We start from the raw sequence: 22,157 nt of genomic DNA on the forward strand, positions 1-22,157 counted from the left end.
AGCTTTCTGTCACTGTCCATTACAGCGACATCGTCATGTGTTTGTTCTTGTTTGCTTTGGAGTCGTTCATCCACGTGAACGTGCAGTTGCAGCATTAATTTGTCAGCTTGTCTGGATGGGTCTTAAAATGGTGTCATTATCACAGCAGGCACAAATCCCCCCCCCCCCCCCCAGATTGCCTTACCTAAGGCCACCCAGAGACTTCCAAAGCCAGAAACTTATAACAAACATTCAACAGGTTCAGACTGCTGCATCCGCACATCAGTGAGAGGGCTTAGGGATGAACTGTTCCTTGTGCTGACCGGGAATCTGAAGGGTTGTTTTTTTTTTTTTTTTTTTTTTTTTTAAGAGCGAAGGTCAACAAGTTATTTCCCCCAATTGGTCACGGCCCACTCACAGCACTTATGTGCTGCTGCAGTTGTAGAATCTGCCACAGTTGATGCTTTTAACCTCCATGCTGAAAAAAAAAATCTGAATTAGGTCTCTGATGTTTCCTCTAACTTTTGAGAACTCAGCAAATATAACTGGAGGGAATCTGCTCTAAAGCCTGGTGGGATTTTTAAAGTTGCAGCTTAGCACAGAAGACAAAATTTATAATAGTGAAATGATTTATTGCCTCTTTGATTTGCTGTTACAGAGATAAGAAAATAGAGCTCAGCTGTATCCTCCAGAGCGTCACTACTCCAGCAGCAACAGACAATTTATGGCAGCACAAGCTTTCATACTCGGCAGTCTGAGGGGGGAAAAAAAAACAAAAAAAAACAAACAAAACAAAAAACAACTGAGTGATTGGGAACTTTTCTTCATTATGTAATGTGTTATATGACTAGATATGGCGGAGTCAACTCAGTGTCACATTACTGGTTTATCTGTCACAGATGACGTCTGCTGCTGAATGTTCAAAACAGAAAGTGAGTCATCAGTCTGAGCACCCACACCTACAACACTTTCAAAACTCTAACTTTGGTTACACTCATGAGAACAATAATGCTGAATTTGGAATTATGAATATATATAAAAAAAAAAAAAAAAAAAAAAAAAAGGACCGGTCGTGTTGATGCTGGATGACCCCGATACTTTCAAGGTTATAGCCACCATCAACACATTATTTAGTCAACAGAATAGCTCACAATGAACCACAGTAAATAAGGTTGGGTGAATACGGAAAAATTATAAATACTGTTGCAGTTGAGGTTTATGGCGTGCTGCCTTTCAAAATAAAAGCTCCCCTTTATTCACCACCACCTTTGGATTTTGGAAAAGTGGATTTGCACAATTGCACCGCACACAACTCATGTGCGTTTTTGACTCATCCTCGAGGGCACTGTGTGGTTCAAGACAAGGGTAGGGTGGGTAGCTTTTGTCTGTGTGTGGGTGGCTGGTACTGGGACTGAATGAAGCAGCATGGAAGGGGCGGGGGGGGTGAATAACGTGTCAGGCTTTTTAGGTGAGAGACTTCTTGTGTTGATGAATAATTGAGCTGTAGTCAGACGAAGAGCTGTTTCATGAGCCCCTCTGTCTCCAAGTTAAAATTAGACCCTTCTCTCTATGCAGACAGTCTCTTTGAACTGCTGCTGTCTCAGAGCATCTCAGCTCTCTCTACAGCCCACTTGTGCCTTTCACTGCAATATGCCTCGGTAGATATGAGGAGAGGCATAAACATGCTTGGCGGACAAGGGGAAAATCTGAGTTATACAAGCCGGGGAACAGCAGTATCAACACGACGAGGGAAATTTTGGCTTATCGTGCTTTGTGGAGTCCGAGTTTTGGGCTGCTTGTGAGGGGAATTGATGAGAGTTAAAAACTTTGAACGCAGAAACCTTTTTCTCGTGTTGATTAGAGACACTAATTTGGTATTCAACCTCTTCCCTTTGCTGCAGTTATAATGAAGTTCTGTCTCTCCTCTGTCTACCTGTCATACCAAGATCCCCCAGGCTTTCCTGTCTTCGCCTGGCCTCTGAGTACATGCAGCCCATCTCAATCTGTCACTGCTGTCAAGCCCACACCGCCACCAAAGAAACCGGAAAGTAGGACACCAAGAGCTCATTGCGCGCGCACACACACACACCAACAATTCTTTATGAAATGTGGCAAAAAAAAGAAGACATTTTGCAATAGAGGCCTAAGAGTCCGTCAGCATAATATCTGCTGTTATCTATGGGCAGCCGGCACTAAATGGGGCATTCAATGACTCTTCAAAGACCTCGTTTCTTCAGGGCGACTCGGGCTGCATTGTTACTGTTTTAATTAGAACTGCTTCTTGCCATGCTCCCTGAGATCCACCCTGCCTCAACATCAAAGCGCTGCTCTGAATAATGATGTACCCCTCCATGCCTCAGGTACAGCCTGAATCTCAGAGCGCCCCCCCCCCTCACCTTGCTTCAACCCTCCTTCCACACCTCTTTGTACCTCTCTGCCTCCCAATTTACTGCTATTTCTCTGAGCGCTGACATAACACTATTTTGTCATGTTCAGGGCAGCAAGGTGAAGGTAGTTTTTTTTGGTGTTTGTGCTTGATGTGGCTGTACTAGCCTTGTGGACACAATCTCAAAAGGACAAATTCTTTTCATTTCATCTATGCGTCCGTTGTCACTTTCTCGGGCGTTTGCACACACACACCGTATAATACGTGGCTTTTCACTGTTTATAGTTTATCCCATTTCAACAGAACTGTATAACAAAAGAGACTAAATCAATGAGAGAGGAAAGAAAAAATATGTTTGCATGTATATTTAAAGATGATTATGCAACTGCTGAATCCCCATGTTGATCATGAATTTTAATGACAGCAAACATATACTGTTGAAGGTGGGCTGACAAGTGCCTGCAAATTCCTAAGAGTAGGAGTTATGCTGCAAAGTAAAATAAAAGCAAAGATAACTATAACTTACATAATATCAGAAAGCTGGAAAAATACACTGATATGAATGTTTTGGGATGCAAATTCAGGAAAGCAGAGCTGGTTTGTATTCATATGTCAGAATGACACAAGTCTCAATTTCCAGTTGGAGAGACTCAACAGTGCATTAGGTTTGAGGGGAATAATGAAATAAGACGTCCATGTCAACTTTATGTGTTGCTCATGTTACCCCCCCCGCCCCCCGCAATAACACAACCATGACTGGATTGTTATTCTGCTGACCACTGCTGCTCTTATTTGGTCCTCTTTTGATTTTGATTGTCCCCATCCAAGAGAGATCAAATTAATGCTGCATAGCTCAAGATTAGCATTACAAGGCACAAAACCCATTTAAGGGTGCATAATGAAGGCCATCAGACTGCTGGCGGAGATTTTATCAGGCGCTTCCTTTAATATGAGAGCTTTTATTTCTTACCGGTATTCAATTCATTAAAAGCACACATGCTATTTGAGAAAACCAACAGGGCAACATTCACAGGAACCAACAGACTGACTTATGTGCTGGGAATTCATCAGAACATACTGAAAAGATGACATTAACTCTTTCACCTTGTGTAATTCAGCCTCTGTCTCATCCTGACTTTGTCTGCCGTTCCTCTGTGCTGACTCACAGCTGCATTCCTCATACACTCCTGTCAAGTATGAGGCAACACCAAAGACTTCTCATGAAATGCAGAGGTTACGCAATCTCTTGAATCATGGTGTACTCAGCTGATTAGACTGTAGACGTGGCACCCATTACAGCAAATCACATTTTAATGAGTTCAAAGCATAGTATGAATCAAGGAAACAATGCACAATTAAGCCCCGATGTATTGCATTGTGCTACATTCAGCACGGGTCATGGGCCGTCCTCCACTTTGATGGCAGCTCATTGTGGGAGCTAATTTAGAAATCTGATTTACATAAAACTGGAAGGGTTGCTTTAAATGGAATAGCCTACTTCAATAAATGTGACTTTTCAAAGTCATGCAATACTTCAGCTGACGTGACTCAACTTTTCCATGAAGCTGGTAAAATATATATTTTTCAGGAAATGTCAGAGGAAGCTGCTGCCATCATCCACAAACAATGTGCCGAGTATATTTTTACCAAATAATATTATTTCCTTATTTCCTTGAAACCTGGAAGTTTGGTAGCAGCGAAGTTTGATGGCTACGTTTCAAGGAAATAAGTAAAAATGCCGTGGTTTGGGCAGAGAAAAACAAAAGTCTGTGTTGGTAAGAAATAAATAGAAGATTGTTTGCATAGCTTAGCACACTGATGAAAATTAGCTCCCTTTAAAGCTAAAAATACACACACACACCTCAAAATGTTAACTTATTTGGTGTTTTCACTGTGGATGTGAAGGTTCTGGGTTTGGACCCAAAAACTGGATGCCACTGACCTGGAGCAGAGAATAGGTGAGGTCAGGATCAAACGGCTGCACAGACAGATCAGAATCAGTGAGTCAGTCCGGGGAAAAATGTTGGAAAGTCCCACATGAGGGCTAAGAACAAACTGGCAAAAGGTGAACGAGGGAGCAGGAGAGGCTTGGTGATCAGCAGCAGCTGTGTGCAGCAGGTGACCAGTCCAGGTGAGGTGGGCGGGGCTGTGAGTTCAGGTGACGGGGACTGTGGATGTATATGTCTGATGTCAGCAGCGACTTTCTGGTGTGTTTTACAAAGCTTTCAGTCTTTAGGCTAAATTGAGATAATCCTTTCTGGCAACAAAAGTACATTTTTCACTAATATCTACGTGACTGTTAGCAAACTTAGCGCTTGAAATTTCTTTCTAACATAATGAATTGAAGCTGTTGCAGTCTGACTCAAGAGCAATTTGAAAATTGATATGATGAATTTAAAGACTTAACACAATAGTTTGACATTTTGGAAAATTCACCTTTATTATTTGTTTTATTTATTTATTTGTCGGTTTTGTTGCTGGCACATATTTTCTGTCAGAAAAAATAAACAAAGTGAATTGTGTTTCTCTGTTTCAGTGTGAAATTAAACCGATTAGCATGATAATATGGTCTACTCCAAAAAATGATGGGGAAACATCTTTTTCTATATAAATTACATTAATGCTTTGAAGAAGAGGATGAATATAAATATTTTTCTAACATCATATTCCTCCTCCTCTTTTGTTACACCGAGCTTAGCAGAGTAATCCCCACTTTGATCACACTGCATTTGAATTTTTTAATCTCAGGTAAAGGCGGCGTTCAACCTCATTTATTAGGATAACAACTTCAGCTCTTTAGCCAAATTAACATCTGGCCTGTCATCGTCATCAGCCGGTAAAGTGCTTGTTTTGTTTGTTGTTCAGATAAAGGCCTTTCAACTTCTAACAAGGTCAAGATTAATTGCCGCGTTTGTTATGATCCAGAGCATACCGGTTGTGTATTGATGGGGTCTGCTTTGGCCCGTTTAGCCTGCTACGCCTTCGGGGAGTAGAACATTCAGAGCAGCCCAAAGCCGGAGCCTAATGCATCTATCATGAGGATTACATCTCTTACATCATGAAAGGTCGACTGCATCAGAAGTTTCGAGTGTGAAAGAGGTGTTGCAGCCCTCAGGCACGCTGCAATTTAAAGAGTTAACTGCAAAATGTCAAAGTACTTTCTTGCAATATTATCAGTTTTATGTCTCTCCGCTTCTCATCCGCTTCAGTTAATGAGGGTACTCAGACAATACCGCACAGATCATAGAGTTGTGTGCAGCTCCAACAAGCAGAGAGTCGATGTAGCAGAGCTTCCCATTTGGGGTACAAAAACTAAATAAATAAATTAATTAAAGCCCAGATTGAGAGAACTTTCTGATATTAGGTGAACACATCCATGTTTGTGTTTGTGCGTTGTGATAAGGCTGTTTGGGATTCATCGGCCCAGAGGTCACGGAGAGGATGAACCATGATGATGTCATCATAGCCCGGAGCGGAACAACAAACAATGTCTTATTTTGGTGAAGACAAGGGATGTTTGTTTGCAGCCCTCCGCCCCCACCAACTCTTTCAGGACTTGTCCTGTGAGTCAAAAATGTGACGACACACTACACTGACCTTTGTTTCTCTGGTAACAGACTCTCTCTGTGCCGGTCTGCAGAGGAGTTGAGGGGAGGGGGGGTCGACATCGAGAGTGGCCCTTTGGTGTTGGGAGAGCTTATCACATGAGCGACTAAAATAACAAAGTGTTCTGATTCGGGCCTTTGTGTACATACAGCCACGTGATTCGGACATCCAGCAAGCTGAATCAATGTTGACACATAGAATAATAAGCAATATTATAACTAAAGCTTTGTCATCTGATTGAAGGAGAAAATGAACCTTTATGTGCCAGTCCTGAAATCTCAGGGCCTAACAAGCTTAATGCACACTCAAATGGAGGCACATATTGCACCATATATATGAATAAGAGGAGCCCTTCCAGCAAACATATGATATACTCCTGATTTATGTATTTTATTGGAGCAAACATTTAATTTTCTGTACAATTTTCAATCCAAATAAGGACTGCTGTAACATTAACTGACCCTTTGGGATGTAGCTGGAGGTACACATCGGCATCATGACTTTCGTTTTGACTAACTGCCTCTTTAATATCCCAGATGTCAAGGAGAGCAACATCAGTGAGTCAGCACTGTTATCCATCCTTCGAAGGTTATTGCAAAACTCCTTTTTTAGACTAACGTGACAATGAAGCTGTTGCCTTCACAAGTCCACTTCGTTTTCACTATTATGAGGGGAACAAGATGCAAATTGCAATGTTAGACCGAGCATGAAAATGTGAGGGAAAATGATTTATGGAGCAATCTGTGAGTATCCCTCTTAATTAATATAGTGTCATGTGGTACATGGATGAGGCTTTCCTGATTAAGTACAGAATGAAAAGACATCGGGAATCCTGGACAATTTCCAGTAATTGGCAACCAAATAAATCAAGTAGTTTCAAGGTGCGAGCCACAGGGAATGTGTAATTAAGTAAATGACATGGCATCTTTCTCTCACATGCCAAGCCAAACGGGCTGCAAGATTACTCCCACGTGTGAGGTGAATGGAAATGGGGAGTAAAATGTCTGTGCAAAGATCTATGATAACATTTACCGGCAGCAGAGAGTGTTAATGGTGGTATGATGTTTGACATTACCATTTCAGGCATGCAGCAGCTGCTTCCAACAGAAGTAGAGTAAATTAGATTGAGCAGAATGAGTTAAAATTCGTGTATCGCCAACATTACAAGTCAATACATCAGACTGTGACAGTAAAAGTGCTGGCTCCAGTGTAAGAAAGAATTTCTTTGTTCCCAAGATATTTACGTATCATCAGTCACTGACAAATGTAATGAGCACACCAGAGGTGATTTTTTTGAAAAGTGTGACTTTTATTGATGGCAACAGGTTGAGGGGACAGTGGAGCACTGAGGGGCACAGACTTTAGTTTAAAAATGGCTCAGGTCCAGACTATCCACCGAAACTTACCTGAAGAAATACTCTGAAATACTCTGTTCAGTTCAGTAAATAAATGTATAAACTGCTAAACCAACTTTAAATGAGCTATTTATTGCCTCTGCAATTGCTATGTAGCCAACATTAGCATTTCATTTACCAGTCTACTGAGTTCAGTTTTATCAAACTTTGTTCCTTTACTTGACCAGAGTTTGTTTTCGTTTCCATTTCTTCATTATTTCTACTGAAGTTAGTGTGCTAACCACCCAGCCCTTACCTGCTTCACTTTCGGATGGTGAGTCACTGAAGCGTCAGATCAGTTGTGTCTAAAGTAATTCCAGTGAGAGGCGCAAAAAGGCCTCTAAGTTTCTTACTCAACTTCTAATTAGGTTTAATTTATGTTGGTAATATTACAATTAGGTAGATTGTACATCAGATATTTGTATGATGTTTTGCACATTTTGGTCCTGATATGTTGTTATTTTCACATTTCTGAGTAACTCTAAATCTTTTTAAGCTTGAATCTGGTAATCATAATAACAGTCATATTTATTCAAGTGCAGCACTGATATTGCAGTAATATTGAAACTGCTTTTAAACCTTTAGAAGGCTGTAAAATATTCTATTGCTGCTCCGTGTTCTGTTAAAGTTAATGTCCTAAATGGATCACTAAATTCACATTGAGGTACTCCACTTTTGTTTTCAAAGTGAAGAATGCATTCTTAAACTCAAGAGAAGATGTAGCTGGGATCAAATTATGGGTAAAACATATTCTCCAAGCATGGACAGCCGTCAGCAGCCAATCCCATCAAGTACAAAAGATGGCCAGAAATATCATCAGAGAGAGCGAGCACGTCCAATCTTTGTGCTCATGTCTGTCCCATCACTCAGCCTGGTACTGTCAGCAATTCCACCCCCCCCGGATTCTCACAGCGCCATGTGGCAATGAGGGTCACATTGCATTCTGGGAGAAACTCTCAGCTAAGATCCCCTCTGGGCATGGCCCCACCCCCATCTCCAAAAAAAAAAAAAAATATCGTGCCCAGTCCCCTCCGAACATTCCCTGGCCCCCGGGGCACCACGCAGCCCAAAATAACAGGACACATCAGCACTTTCATCTGCATCCCCAAGCAAGCTCAGACACTGCAGCAGCAGCTGTTAGGCCACTCACAGCCACAGATAGAGCTCTGAAAAGCACTAAGGTGCTATAGTTGGCACACCCCCTTTTCCCCTCCAGTGATACGAGCACAGGCGGAGCCAGACTTGGATCAGAGTGCCAGCCTAGGTGTGGCTGACAGTTGTCCTTTAGTTGTCCTTCTGCTACACAGAGGCACTCACTGTGATGATGAAAAAGACAGAGTATTGTGGCGCTGTTGGGATTGTGTAGCTCTGTTTAACAGATAAGCATGTTTACATTTGTACATGCCCACACCGTTATTAAATCGTAATTTTGCATTCATTCATCTGTAAATCATGACCTACCGACAAAGAGCAAAAATACAGATAGAGCTGAGAGCCAGCAGATAGGAGAGATAGAGACGATAAGAGTCTGGAAATGTCTTGCTTGTGCCACTTTGCTCAGCTTGCGTTGCAAAGTATTTGCTTTAGTCGAATACAGGAGCATTTCAGGAATGACAGATTATAGTACAGCACAAACAAAAGCACGTGCTGTATATTTTTAACTTTAACTACAGAAACGTTGCTAAGTCTACAACGGCTGTAATCAAGGTCACATCTAGACAGACTTTGCCGTGTTGCCTGTGGCTCCACAGACTTCACATCACTCATGTTGCAAGTGGTGACTTTGCAACAGAGCCACCGCACTGCCTGATGTATCTGAGGTCATTCTTTCACAATGGCCGATGGAGGAGTGTAGACCTGCCAGTAATAACTCACAGCCAGGCTATTTGCTGCAGGGCACAGCCGCCAACCTGATAACATGCACCTTGAGGACACGCAGGAGGATTTTCACAATTTGCTAAGAGAGAGACTTTTGTTTAAGAGAATTTCTTTCATTTATTCTTTCGGTGCCAACTCAGCTTCCAGTATTTGCTCCTAGACGCCATGTTTGTTTTTCCTAAACTAGGGCACCTATATGACCCACAACAGTGTATTCCCTACCAAATTAATGAATAATGTTACTGTAAAGACGCCAAACTCAATCCATCAGTCCGGTCCAACATGCAGAGATGGCAGGTGGGATTAGTATGAACGCCATTTGTAACGTGCATCCCACTCATTTCTGGACAGGAGAGCGACAACTAATTTTACTGAGCTCTTACATTAAAAAGAAAAAGGGAAATAAGTGCAACGATGAGGTTTCTATGGGCTGTTGCTGTGTGTGCTCTCCCTGTTTCCCTGGCAACGGCCATATTGACATGCTGCAGTGCTGCTGCTGGAGGCTGGCAGGCAGCCAGGAAAGCACCCTGCCTGCACAAAATCTCACATTCGGTCTTTTGCCAGCACCATCGCTCCAGCTTCACGCAATTCCCATTTAATTTTCTCATTCTCCATCTTAGTGGGTTTCTGAGACCGGCTCAGCTGAACGCCGGTCTGAAGACTAATGACTTGGGTGGATTGTATGGCGCCGTTGCCGTGTGTGTGTCAGGCAGAGAGATTGAAAGAAAGACAGCACGACGGGGAAGGAGAGCGAGCGAGAGGCAGAGAAAAACATGGAGGAGGGAGGGGCAAAGCCTGTGCCATGCAGTGCTCGCATGTTAAGATGAATAGAGGCAAAGGCGAGCCTCGTGTTATGTTACGAGAGCATAGTAGTGGCTGGGGGAGGGGGAGGGGGAGGGGGGGGGGGGGGGCGGTTGGGCGCTACATCAACAGATGGATAAACCCGGGAGAAGAATGCGTGCCAAGCGCCAAATGTATCAGCGGCTTGCTGGGGCATGAAAATGTCAGGTGTCAGCGGCGAGCCATGCGGTCGCTGCTATTTATACAGTCCACCATGTGCTGTATGTACACATAAGGCCTTGTAAACTAGGATGATGGGGGTTAAGACTTAGAGTATTGCCAGGCAGAAGAGGAGGAGAGCATGATAGATGAGCGGGTGACTCACCTCTCTATCAGCCATGGATACACACAGGCTGAGAGGAGCCTCAGTTGCCCTAAGTGTTCAGACAGGTTGGGCAGGGAAATGTCAACACCAGGGAGGGCTGCGCACAGCTATTATCTCATCTGCAGAGCAACACTCGCACACATTGCTGGTAGGGCAGTACTTAGGCCCCTGGGGCAAGTGTTGACTGACCATCATTGGAAGCATGGTAACACATACCAGGTAGTATGTGTCTTTTCAAGCGCCGGCTTTGTCTCGCCGCCGCAGATGTCTCGCCGCCGCAGATGTCTCCGCTCAAATGTATAAATGACCCGTGTGGTTTCGGGGAGGAAATTAGCAAAAGCTCCGCACTGACTGAAAGAAATTTAGTGGGTTTCTACTCTCCAATTAGTGACTGGCTGGTGAGCAAGTAACCCCATCAAAACACATCAGTTGGCATTTTGTTACACAGCCCATTCCAAAGCCCTGAGGGTCTGTGTCAACTGCGTCCTTGTCCAGACAAAGCCTTCTAAACCCGGGATTTCATTTCCACATTGTGCCCCGGTGTCCCCTTCATTGTTGACTTTTCCACTATGTGCAAGACCAGGGCATTTGTACCAGTCTGTTGGGCCCACGTCAAAAGAAAAAGTATCCGCTGTTGATGGCTAGGCCATTCTTGTTATTCATGTCATGCCTGGTGGTTTAGTAGGGCAGGGTGCAGAATTTTCCAGAAGCAGCTGTGTGCTAGTGAAGCTGACAGTGTGCCAGCCCAAAAGGGTTTCTATCTCTCTCCTTTCTCTCTCCAAAACCCTCCCCGCCCTTTCCTTTCCCTCCATCGGCATGCTTGGCTTGGTGCCCGGACTTACTCAAACTCACACTCAACCAGAAATATCCGCTCCCCCCCCTCCTGCTCCCTCCCTCTCCTTCTCCCTCTCTCTCGCCCCCCCCCCGCATCCTCCTCCTCTGAACATATTCCTCTGGCTCAACAGAGAAGCTTCCATCACTCCGGATGACACTGGATCATTTTTCTACCCCTGCACATTCCAGCCAAAGAGGACAAGGGAGGGGAGCGGCTGTGCTGCTTCTGCTCTGTGATTATATCATTACAGAGCAGCAGACATGTATACAGTCTATCAAGCACAACCTGTCATTAGCATACTTTATTTGATGATGGCTAAATACAAGTGCCTTTGTGCCAATACCACAGAGTTCAATTGCTTTTGTCCAAGCACTCCCAAATTTGCAATCAACCCTGAGCTATAAAAAAAAGCCAAGCCTTCTCTTATTTACTGTACCATCGCTCTCCCCCCTCCCCCCTCTGACACCTGTTGTGACATGCTCCGCTTTGAGTTATCAGATACTCAGAAAGCTCTGCTCGCGGCCTAAATAAACCTGTCCGGGCGACACGGTTGTGTAATGCACTCGAAGTCACTGGCTCCAATAATAGCACACACCTGTCAAACACAGCCCCTGCTTGTTCTCTCGACTTGACCTCGCTCCATAACTCCCAGCTCAAATGTTCCAGGGCTGGAAGACAACATAAACACATCTCGAGAAAATTATTTCCAAAAAGGACACAGACACAAAGAGAGGTGGATGTAGAAGCCGGAGAATGGAACATTTTGACTGGCAAGGGAGCGGGAACAAAGGCGATAAAAGCTTTATTCTGCCTCTGTAGAGATAGTGAAGTGGCTGCCACTATAAAAGCCTTGATTGACAACAACATTAGCACTCAGAGGAGAAATAGCTCCCACTCACAGTTATGTAACATTCAAAGAAACTACAGTGAGGCTTGCGGATTAGTGTGCATGGGTTTTTTTTTGCTTGTGTGTGTGTGCGTGGAGCATGTGCGCACAACGTATTCTCAGATGAAAACAAAAGTGACAGAATATCTAAGTGTTGTTCTTATCTTCTGACAACTGTATGTCTTCAAGCAGATGAAAGGTGATGTACGACCCAACGAGGATCTCTGTGGAATCCTGGATCTATGCAGCACATAAAAGTTGTCTCAGACATTTTTTTTTTTTTTTTTTTGTGGGGCTTTGTTGTTTGGCAGTGTGATGGTGAAAGTTTAATTGTGCGGTTGTGGTGGAAGCAGCTTATTTCTTTGCATGCAGACGCTGAGCGCTGTGTCCCGGGTTGAACTGATGATAATTGTCTCTGACTGCGGCCCTACGGAGAGAGCGAGTGAAGAACAAGACAGGGACAGGAGGAAATGAGCATCCCGTGATACATTACCGCAGATTTGCTGACACACCCCTGAATCCGAGCCATTCATCAGTCCAACAGCCCGTCCCCGCTGTCCAGACCTTCTAAGGCTCAAACCAGCGAAAAAAGATAGCTTTGCACTCAGATGGTTGCGTGAAACATTTATCACGGTAGCGGTCTTGTTTCCAATTTCATACTAATGTGAGTCTCTTTACTGAGAACAGCCTGACCTCGTGCATCGTGACTCTTGGCCCAAGTATCATCGCGCTGTAATATCACATGATAATTGGTTTGTGAACTGTCGCTGTGTGGCATCAAGTTTGTAATTTTTGTTTTTGCGACAAAAAGAAGCCATATTTGGACAAAGTGGAGCTGAGGAAGGGTAGGGGGTGGATCTTATCTGCTCTGTATTCTATTCTGATTGTCAGAACAGAGTCAGGTCACCATGCGTGGTAAAGTCTGTCTTCCACAAAATAGCCACGCCCCAAAACTTACCCTGGTAAATAGTCTAACTTCCTTTAAACGTGGCTATAATTTTAAAAATGAACACCATGTCATGTTGAAGAAGACCTGAAACTAGAGACCGAAACCATAAAGTCATCAGGACAGAGTTACTGAAGTGAGTGAGAAGTAGGGCCATTTTCCCATAGACTTCAACAAAATCAACCAATGGAGTCCCCCACTTTTACATACAGCCCATGTTTCAGGGAGATTCCACATTTTTCCGACGCGGACTTCACACAAAGGCTGTGCACAGATGGATTTCACGAGCCCATGTCCATTTGAATCCAGGCTCCCGGCTGACTAAACAAGCACCTCGGGGGCAGATAGTCACCTGCTACCCCCACATGCCATTACACACATACGTTACACACAACCCCCAGCCACCACAAATGTGACAGCTCAGCCAAAAAAAGGGCCCATTCACCTGCCACACAGAGAAAGGGCAATATTTCTGAGCGACAAACCAGCGCAGTCAATCACTATGATTACATCTGTGTTTCTGAAAAGGCCCGGCTCGCTTGTCTTTCGGGATACATGCTGCGTGCTGATGAGCTGCAGCTCGTTGGCGGGGTGATTTGCCGGTCTACGGCGGAGCAGCTGGCTCAGGATCCCTTTCAGAGGCAAAGCCGTGCTCGTTGCTCGCATGTTTACTTTTAGCACGGCTCATATTGACTGCTAAATCTAACTTTAGCTCGGCATGTCAGAGGTGGCAACAAGCTTCTTACTACTGTGACTGTCACGGCCCTCCCACAGGCCCAAAATATATGTCAGGAGGGAGTTCAGCTGGAAAAAGGGGAAGCCATAACTATTATTTGGCACAGTTGAATCTCTCCCTATATTTTTAGATGACAAATTTCAGAGGTGTAGCTCCCATCATGGCCTCTATACTACATCCATACTGTTATCTGCAGCACAGGCCGAGGAATATCCTCGATTGCAGGCGATAACACTCTCCTCTCTCAGCTTCCTATTTTTCATTTAGCCTTGTAGCATTACGCCATCTTATCAGCTGATCCTGAGCCAGAAGCAAGGAGTAGTTGCTCAGCAGAAAAAAGAGGGATTGTGCTGGGCTTGGCTATAATATGGAAAAAAAAAAAAAAAAAGTCCAAATGCTCTTGGATCAGTCCCACGCTTTGTCCCCATCTCTCACATTGCCTCTTTCCCTCGTTCATTTTTCATCCCCTCTCCTTTCATCTTTTTGTCCTGCGCCCCCTCTCCTTCCTCTACATTCTGCTCGCTCTCTTCCTCCACCTCCATCTCTCTCTCTCTTTCTCTCTGCTCCACTTATAAGATTTGGCAGCACTCCAAGATCTGAGAAAAACATTGGAGGCATAGCCTCGTTTTGATGTCTGGAAAGAGAGGGAGGCTGAGCATGAGAGAGCGAGAGAGTCCTCATTTCCATTTCACAGACTTGATTCACAGCAACACCGCAGCAGAGAGGAATATTGAGAGGTTGAGCGTAACCGCCAGTCAGAGAGAAAAAGGGAGAGGAAAGGATGGAAAGATGTGGCAGACGCAAAGAAAAATGGAAAATTAGGTTGTGAGAGTGTGATGGCAGTGTATACAAAGAAATGCAGTGGCAAACATGAGGGACATGAATGGAAAATGTGTTAAAAACTGTGACAATGTGGCTGTGTGCCCCTTTAAAGACACTGGTTTTGTGTCTGTCTGAGGCTCGATGTGGAAAACAACTAAAGTGCACTATAAAACAGACTGAAACTTGATGAACTCCAGCAGAGAAACACTTCAGAAGCCGTCTGCAGCACTTGGACCTCGTTCCAGTCTGAGAGAAACCAAATTTGGCACTCTGCATTGTAATCATCTTAACTTTGCAGGCCTTCATGGTAAACAGGCCAGGCCAGTCAGATGCACCACCCCTACCCCCCTCTTCTCCTCGCTCCCGCTCTCTGGACTAAGCCAAGAATCAGAAGGGAAATTTTACACATCCTGCGGATTCAGCTGCGCTCCTCCTAATTGCTGGTTGGAGCTCCAGCTTCTCCCCCAGCTCCGAGAAGAGAAACCGTCATTACTAGTCTCGCAGGAGCCCGAGCCCAACTCCAAAGGGAAACTTTGATTGATGAAAAGAAAAAAAAAAGAAGCAGTTTCGAGCTTGCGTGTCCCCGATACAACATTTGCGGTGACCTTGTTTTCCCTGACAGGTCTAAAATTAACCAAGCGGATCAGTTATACTGGGGAGCAGAGGATTGTGGACCAGATTCTCCTTTTTGGCGCGTCTCTGTCTCTCACTTGCTTTCAGGGGATTACAGCAGCACGAGCACGCCTTTTTGATTTATTGTGCTAAACATAGATTCATTAGTGAAACAGCTGGCTACACTGAGTGCTTCTCTGTCTCCCACACAGGCCTTCCCACCACCCACCCAGCCGCCCACTGGACCGTATTCAACACGTTAATGTAAAATAAAACTGCCGAAGGATCTGAATTTGCAGAGCTCCTCACTGTGGATTTTGTCTGCATTTGTTCCGCTTTCCGTCTGTAAATCCCATCATTTAAATCTGGTGTTTCTTTCTCTAATGTAATCAAGCAGCGTAACTGAACTCCTGCTAACTTGGCAGGCTAGCACCAAAAAAAAGAAAAAAACTAACCTCATGCCCCAAAGACAACAAATATGAACTTTGACCAACCCAATTACGACTTCACTATCACATCTTTGCGTAACGTTGCATAGCAGCCGACAGTTGAGTTAACCATTAAACTTCCTTCTTCGCCTGTCTGTTATTGCCTTTCACTTAGCTTGATGAACAGGACTACGTCCAGTAAAATCGATCAAATCAGTCAATGGGGGATTTTATTACGGTCATTGATTAGTCAGCGTGGTGCAGCGGCCTGATAAAGAACGTCTGGGTTGAAGAGATACTGGATTTAATCCTGCAAAGAAAGAAAAAAAAAATAGCTGTGAGTTAAACTGTAGGTACTTTATAGCCACAGACTAAAAACTACCCCCGGCCCCATAATGCACCGGGAGGAGGAGCGATCTAAATTAATCTTTGGCTCAAGGTGACAATGGTTTCACCTGAGCTTCACCTGCCTCAGCCTCAAATCACATGTCCTACAGGGTTTTCCGTAAAATAGTTCCAGAGTAGTGAACACATCAAAGTCAAACAAGCGCTTGTCCCATAAGAAGCAGCTTAACCATTAAAAGTCCCTGAAGGATCTTATAAGTAAACAAACTGAAAGCCCGTGAGTCATTAACCACAAATGGCTCTGGTATGCTTATACTGAAAACAGAGGAGATAGTAGCAGTTTAAATAAACAAACAAACAAAAAAAAAGTAGACTTTATAATCCGATAAATTAAAGCTGAACTTTGTGCCATCAACTCTGTGTGACCTTGCCTTCCCCAGGCTGCTTGTTTACTGAGATCGCTCCATAACGTTATCTCCTGCATATGAATCGACTGGCTGCACCGGAGCATCTGCTGTGCACCGATTTCACCGGTAACTACGCAACAGCAGAGAGTTGTGTTATGACAGAGCTACTTCCCTGGACACATTATCTCTGTATTAGATACGGCGCAGGCTATTTCAGTCAGCACTGAACAAACAGGTATTGGCAGAGCTGTGATGAATCTTTACGAGCCGGCAGAGAGAGAGAGAGAGAGAGAGAGAGAGAGAGAGAGAGAGAGAGAGAGAGAGAGAGAGAGAGAGAGAGAGCGGGAGAAACGTTCTTTTGTGTCTCAGTGTATTGTAACTTCCGGCACGGTTGCCAAAAATCTGGCTCTGGTTTCTGAAATTCTCAGATGTAGCAATCTCATTTTGGCTCCCAGTACAATGTCATAAGGAACAAGTAGGTCAAAGTGCCGACTAATAATAAAAAAGCATCTCTGAGAAGAGTATTATCGATGCAATAGATGGAGTGGGTGTGTTGTAAATGAGCACAGCACTACCCTTGATCAAAGTGGGCTGTTTCTAGTTTTAAAGTCCAACTGATAAGATAAGTTTCCAGAGAACGGAAAAGCACCACAAACAAACAGCTGTATTCAAAATGTGCACCCATGGAAAACAGGTTTCTGTCAGCCAAAAGCCATCAAGCCTTAGTTCACACAGGTGGAGCTGCTGTTTGCGCTACATGTTTTGTTCCCGATGGCTCGGGCCTCCAAACGGGGAGGCAATAATTATCCATGCCTTCCCGGGTTGCCTAAACAGAAGGAGGAGCAAAGGTTATGTTTTCATTCAACATTACCAATCAATCAGTTAATCAGGACACCACGTGGCTCATTAGAGAGCGGGTAAACCCTGTGCCCTACAAAAATGCATTTAACAACATGTGTCAGCACAGTGAGGTCAATAAATGCCACCAAGTGAACTCCTGCGACCCTTTCGTTCCCAAAAGACACAAAAATGAAACAAAGTTGGAAGCAAGTTCTTGTTAAATTTTGCGGGGCTACACTGACAGCCTCATAAAACACGAGCAGGAAGCACATTGTGCCTCAAATAATTACGCAACCACCTACTCCACCGAGTCTCCCTCTCTGCTACATATTTATCCTCCAAGTTGCTACAGGGGAGTGAGAGTTCTTTGTCTGACAGGAGCAGAAGGAAAAAAAAACTGTCTGGAGATTGCTTCTGTTTCTGCAGACACAGTAACTGCAATTTGTCACTTAACGACCCCATAAGGTGCTCATCGCCTGCAGAAATGAGTCTGGCTCCCTGCTAGCCATTACGGGGGGACAGAATTGCTGCTTTTATGGCTGTGCTGCCATGAATCTGCAACAATTAAATTTGCATCTGAAGAGATATGGAGCGAGGTTGGTATTTAAAGGCAGCAACGGGTTGTTGTTTACTCCAGAGGAGCACACGTTGCACACCGAGGCAGAAACCTGCTTTTAGCCTGTGGAGGAATGTTGTAGTATCAGTGTCACAAACTCAAAGCAAAGGGGGTGTTGCTGCAGTGCTGAGGGACCTAATTCATGCTTGGAGATCGTTTGCATCGCGGATTTTATTCACAATTTGCGATTTGTCAGCTGCTCGGTGGAGCAAAAGTAGGATTCAGCCTAAAACAAAATGAAAACCTACGCACATTTATGAACGTCATGACACAAGTTTGCACAGAAGCTTGAAAATATGTGGCGCCAGTTTAAAAACTGGGAATGGTATTCAGGATGGCAAAAGTTCTAATTTGTGGTTACACAACACAGTTACACTATGGTTTCATGTTGACAATCATGCACTTTCTCACATTACTGACTCAACAAGATTCCAGCTGACTGAACATGACTTGGCACCTATTTCTGTTCGCTGCAATCAGTTACAATGATTCACACACTAAAGCAAATAGGCAACAATGCGTTGTGGATTTTTTTTTTTTTTTTTTTTGATTATTTTTTTTTTTTTTGCTGTTGTTGTTGCTGCTTTTTATTCTCCCTCTTTCTCATCCAGCCATGCTTTCCGTCAAATCATGAGAGACTTGTGTGCAGAGAAGCTGCCGTTCTGGAGTCTGAAACAGTAGCCTAGTTGTGTTGTGCACAGCGTAAATCAAGTCTCCTGAGCCGTCACAACAAGCCTGCGTATCAGAGGACAGAGCCCTATCTCCTCATCTGTCCACAGTCCCGTGTAACTTAATCACTCAAATGAAGCAAGCTCAGACAATAAGTTCATACAAGATCAGAAATTGTATTTGGCAATTTTTAAACAAGTGCATACAAGTACAGCTAAAAGCATTTCAGTTTTGCCAAGTGCTCGTAGAGTAGCATTAGTCACATTCTACGTTAAACAGGAACTGCCACCAGACCTAGAAGTACATCAAGAGTTGTTAAACATCAACAAAGAGGAACGTAGTCCATTATAATGAGTACATACCTTTATCTTCAAAAATATAGAAACACAATGTATTCAAAAATCAAAAATTATACAACCATGTTTACGAAGTATACTCTTCCCTTGGGTCCAATATGTACAAGTCCGTTAGTTTGTTTGAATGGTACGTATGTGATATTTATATATTTATACTCATATTTTTGCTTCCCCTCCCCAAAGAAGTGTTCAAACAAAATCAAGGGTCCCTCTCCTTTTTTACTTTGACATCACCAGCAAGGATGGTGGCAATTTCTCCTTGCATGAAAGCCCAGGGTACGTTCGAGCCAACCAGGGGACATTTCTCTCCACTGGGACAGTACACTTCACCCGTGGCACCTTGCTGCTTTATGCTTTCCCTCGAGCACGGGAAGCAGAACTTGTGAGAGGGCACGGACGGGCACTGAACAAAGTGTGTGTCCTCCAAACGCTCGTGGCACAGCGTGCAGCACAGGGGTATGCTGCCGGGTACCGAGGAGTCCGGAATGCTTTGGGGGTGCACTTGGTCCATGCCTGGCACGTGGGGGGTACCTGCGCCTGACGCATCTCTCTGCGCCAGCCTCCTCTGATTCATGGAGGACGGTGACAGGGGACTGCTGCTGTTCCTCCGGGTGGTGGAGTGGACTTGGTTGGCGTCCTTGGGGGAGCTGTTCCCACCTGCATTGTCTGCCGCCATGATGAGCGCAGCCATGGGGGACTGGCCGTTCTGGGCCGCCTCAGGTGGGGTGGTGCGGGAGTGGGGGGATATTGTGGAAGGGGGAGAGGCGAAGCTTGGAGGGGGAACTGGAGGCATTTTCAGTCCGTCAGTAGGCGGTGGTAACCACTGCTGTCCTTCTCCATTGAGCTTGGCGGCTGTTCCCTCTCCCTCCGGTTCAGGAGAAGCTTTTCTCTTAATGCTCCGGGGGTGTTTTCCTCTGTCTGGAGGAGGGAAGGGGTTAAACACAAATGAGTTGAGTTGCACAGCTCAGCCAAGGATCAACAAATTACACTGGAAGGGAGACGTGCATTTTTGCTGCTCCCTGCTGCACCACGGGCTGCAAACCAATAATAACAAACACAACAACCGAGCAGAAGGAAATAAAATAAAAATAAAAAAAAAGAAAGAAACATTATGCCATATTTACCATTATTGACATTATCAACCCCTCCCTGAGCTCCAGTGGGCCAATAAGGAGCACGTAGAAATGAAAAGTGCACATGAGTTTGCTGCTTGCTTGCCCTGCTGGGAGCTCACCTGACTTGGACGCGGTGGCGCTGGCCTCGTAGCCCATCACCCTTTGTTGCATGGCCGCATGGTCTTTCTTGAACCTGTTGTCGAAGGTGTGCAGAGCCATCAGGTCCCTCACGGTCTTGCCTTTGGCCATCCAGTCCGGGTCTGCCCTGTTTTTGTGGCTCTCGGAGATCTCCGGCGTGAGGCTGTCCGGTCTGTGCTTCTCCTTCACCTCCCTGTCGTGCTCGGTGCTGGAGACCGAGGCGGGTCTCTTGACCAGATCGGCGGGGCTACCGGCCGCCAGGACGGAGGAAAGCCCCATCTGGCCCGGTCTGCCGTTGACGGCGTGCACCGGGGGCATGTTCCCGTTAACCAAAGGCACTAGGTTGGGGGGCACCGTGCTATTCCTGCGCGGGTTGGGGCTCTGGCGGTTCAGCTCCGGCGGCTCGTCGGGCTTAGGAAATCCATTGGGGACGGGGATGCCGTTCGCCTGCCTGCCGGACTGGTACTCTGGACCCAGTCTGGGCGGCCGGTCGGAGGAGAGCGGGTAGCGGTCCAGCGGCTGCGGCGGCCGGGAGCCCGGGTCTCCGGCGGCGGCGTGGTTAATCGCCTCTTTCCCGGAGAGCTGCGACTTCCCCGGCCCGGGAGACCGGCCCTCCTGGAAGCCGTGAGCCCGCTTGAGCTGCCGGGCCGTCTCGATGACAAACTCGATGCGGTCCGCTCCTTCGTAGTTGACACATCCCCTGCAGACGGGCTCGGTAAAATCCCAGATCATGGCCCACGGCATGCGGGGCAGGTCGCATAAATAACACGACTGCCTCCTGGAAGAAGCAGCGACCGCCGCGGACGACATTGCGCTCGTCGTCGATCGACCCCCCAGAAGAAAAAGCAACCCCGAAAAATCTTCTCCTTCCTTCCTTCCCCTCCTTTTTCTTTCTGTTTCTTTACTCTTTCTGTCTTTTCCTCCGGGCTCTCTCCCTTTTTTCTCCTTCTCCTTCTTCTTCCTCCTCTGTCTCTCTCTCCTTCTTCTTTTTGTTTTATTGTAAAAGCAGAATAATAAAGAGCAAGTTCCGCGCTCGGCTTGTTGTTGTTAAAAACACGCACAAGGAGAGAAGAAGAAGAAGAAGAAGAAGAAGAAGAAGAAGAAGAAGAAGAAGGAGGAGAAAAAAAAACACGCATACACAACAAACACACACACACGCACGCACACGCACCTGTTTTTTAAAAAAAAAAAAAAAAAATAGTCGTCCTCTCCCGACTTTTTAAGAGCAACAAGGTTGAAGTTTTAGAGGGAGAAGTTCATGTCAGTGTGTACTTTACTACAGCTCAGCTCTATCTATCTCCACTGACTCTCTACTACTGGCTCAATGTGGACCAGTGACGTCACCACGGAGCTCTAAACGCCTGCTTCCACTTCAGTTTCTATTGACTTGATTTCTTCGACAGACACCCCCCCCCCCCTCACCCTCCTCCTCCTCCCTCCCCCCCCCCAATCCAGTTTACTGCAGCCTCTGCCACTCATGCACATTTTATTATTATTATTATTATTATTATTGTTGTTATAATACAGCTTCAGCCTATAATAACCCATTGTTATTATTTTATTTACTATCCCTTCCACCCAGAAAATAAATAAATAATGAGAGAATGAAACAAATATTATTATTAATAGTAAAATATGACCACATGCGTCGATATCAGCCGCTGATTTTTCTTTTTTTCCAAATAATAAATGTGGCTGTAGGTTAGAAACGGTCCGCCAGGGGAATCATTAAAAAATAAATAAATAAATAAAGAGAAAGAGACGGGGGGGGGCTGTCTCCGGCTCCTCCAGTTGACTGTTGGCTGCTTTGTCCTAAATTCACAGCGGCTCCGGCTGAAAATCGCTCTCTGCAGCTTGTTTTTCTCAATGCACAAGCGCCTCGACGCCGTGAAGCTGCTACTACTACTGCTGTTGCAATGAATGAGGTGGGTCGACCCCTTGGAGAAAATAAATAAATAACCAGCCGTTGGTAGAAATATACCATGCAGTAGTTTTTTT

General features: G+C 45.1%; 1 protein-coding gene across 1 annotated transcript; it reads right to left on the reverse strand.

Moving 5' to 3' along the window:
• Window positions 1-18,409: 18,409 nt before the first annotated feature.
• irf2bp2a (interferon regulatory factor 2 binding protein 2a) lies at window positions 18,410-21,493 on the reverse strand. The gene is made up of 2 exons (XM_029521030.1): window positions 20,141-21,493; window positions 18,410-19,824 (listed from the first exon to the last, which is right to left on the reverse strand). Exons 1-2 carry the CDS (start codon window positions 20,967-20,969, stop codon window positions 19,106-19,108), a joined length of 1,548 nt encoding a protein of 515 aa, XP_029376890.1. The 5' UTR covers window positions 20,970-21,493; the 3' UTR covers window positions 18,410-19,105.
• Window positions 21,494-22,157: the final 664 nt, after the last annotated feature.

Source organism: Echeneis naucrates, chromosome 15, assembly GCF_900963305.1.
Source record: "Echeneis naucrates chromosome 15, fEcheNa1.1, whole genome shotgun sequence".
NCBI classification, from domain to species: Eukaryota; Metazoa; Chordata; class Actinopteri; order Carangiformes; family Echeneidae; genus Echeneis; species Echeneis naucrates.